We start from the raw sequence: 2162 nt of genomic DNA, 5'->3' as shown, positions 1-2162 counted from the left end.
ACTGATTATACGTACATTTCGATATTAATTGTTCGAAAAAAAAAGACAAGACAGAAACTGAATCTTTTTATATATAGGTATTTCTCCTCTTTACGATCAATTTACATTATTATACTTTAGTGATTACGGGATACAACTATTTATAGTGCAGTGCAATAAAAGACACTATTTCCCCCATTACTCCTGTTATTCTCTATGTTTCTTTGCATTCAGAACATAACAAAGAAACATCGTCTATATTTCCTTACCATTAGCCACACAACTAATCATGTAAAGATTTTGCCTTCTAATTAGTTCTAAAACATTATCTACTCACAATGCCACCATATAAATATTGTGAAACTTGCCAAAAGTACGTGGAAGGAGAATTACAAAACCACCAGTTGTACTGTGCATCTAGCGTTCCTAATTTCCAAGAATCGTTTGATCCACAGCAGGAAGATGCTCAGCCAACGACAGAGACACCTAGTTGTGAAACATGTTCCGAAACGTTTCTCACTAATGAAACATTAGCTGGTCATAGACTACATTGTAGGACAAAACTTGAAACTGAAAATAAACAACGTGTTAAGATCTTTTCAAATTGCTATTATTGTAAAGAGCAAATGCCAGAAGATGATTTACAGTTACATGTCCAAAATTGTGAATTTTCTTTGATTTCTTGTGAAAAGTGTGATGTGATGATTCAGAAATTTTATTTAAATGATCACGTGGATAAATTTTGTGTGAAAAGAATTGTGAAGTGTGAATACTGTGCGTGTGAGATTGTAGCTGATATACTTCAGGATCATTTTAATATTTGTGATTTAATTCTCATGCACTGTAAGAATAAATGTGAAAGAGAAATACCGCGTAAGGATATGAAACAACACTTGTTGGAGGAATGTTCTAAAAGAATGGTTATTTGTGAATATTGCAGTAAAGAAATGGAGGCAAAGGAGTTGGAAGATCATCACTTAGAGTGTTTAAAATTTCCGGTTGATTGTCCAAAGATTTGTGGCGAAAGAATTGACAGGAAGGAAATACACAAACATCTGGATGAAGCGTGTGTGAAACTCTTTGCTAACTGTAGTTTTGAAAGTGTAGGTTGCAAATACGAAGGGTTTCCTTTTGAGCTACGTAGCCACTTACAGGAAGAGAGCATTCATCATCTAGAACTCATGAAAGTTACTTGTGAGAAACTTTCAGAACAACTTCGTAGGAAAGAAATTGCTATAAAAGAGTTAGAAATAAAATTGAAAAGAATGGAAGATGAATTAAAGGAAAGTATTCATCAACTTTCAGAACAACTTCATGCAAAAGACGTTGCAATAGTAAAGTTGGAAGAAAGGTTAAAGGAAATAAAGAAAACAATGATTGTCAAAGATGGAAAATTTTTGTGGAGAATTTCAAATATCTCTGAGAAGCTTACGCAATGTAAATTTAATAAACTTCTTCACAGTGATAGTTTTTATGACTCTAAGTATGGGTATATGTTACAACTTCGTTTATTGGTAAATGGTTGTCAGTTCGTGGGTGGTAGAAAATATGAGAAAACTTTATGGGTTTATTTTTCAATATGTTCTGGGGAATATGATTCTCTTTTGGAATGGCCTTTCAAGAAAACAGTAGCAATCAAACTAATTAATTTTCAAGATAAAGGGGAAAATGTTGTGAGATATGCAAAGCAGAGGTTGGAAGATTTATCGAACTTTCAAAAACCATTGAATGGTAAAGACAACGTGTGTTGGAGTGATTGTTTAATTTCGCATGAAAAGCTGAAGAAGGGAGGCTATATATCTGACAACGATGAAATATTTTTGGAAGTAACGGTTAGTTAGAAAATCTTTTAAACATTCTCCCTATTACGAAATCATGATTTTGCATTATAGCGGACAAAAGAAGACCGGTTTAAACAATATTATTCTAAGTGCCGTGGAAGAATGTTATTTCGTAACAGAAAAGTTAAATATAAGAGTTTAACTATTTATCAGATAATTCATGATTTAATATTTTGTCATAGTTGAAAAAAGTGGATAACTTAACGGATTAAAATTAACAATTAAGTTCTTGAAAAAATAACTTAAAGTTATTAACTTCAAAGTTAATCAATCGAAGTTAAAATTAAAAATGACAATTTCACTCTTATGCAGTATGATTTGCCTTGATTTCTGAAAGTTAAT

General features: G+C 31.9%; 1 protein-coding gene across 1 annotated transcript; it reads left to right on the top strand.

Moving 5' to 3' along the window:
* Positions 1–317: 317 nt before the first annotated feature.
* On the top strand, positions 318–1820 carry LOC145684986 (TNF receptor-associated factor 4-like). Its single transcript, XM_081757335.1, has one exon. It carries the CDS (start codon positions 318–320, stop codon positions 1818–1820), a length of 1503 nt encoding a protein of 500 aa, XP_081613461.1.
* Positions 1821–2162: the final 342 nt, after the last annotated feature.

The sequence above is a fragment of the Thermobia domestica genome, chromosome 5 (genome assembly GCF_964235325.1).
Source record: "Thermobia domestica chromosome 5, izTheDome1.hap1.1, whole genome shotgun sequence".
Classification (NCBI taxonomy): Eukaryota; Metazoa; Arthropoda; class Insecta; order Zygentoma; family Lepismatidae; genus Thermobia; species Thermobia domestica.
Note: the sequence above shows the minus strand (reverse complement) of the source record. Positions and strands in the feature narration are given on the sequence as shown.

Excerpts from the sequence above, each read along its gene's own strand:
- LOC145684986 (XM_081757335.1), top strand. The coding sequence starts at position 318 with ATGCCACCATATAAATATTGTGAAACTTGCCAAAAGTACGTGGAAGGA.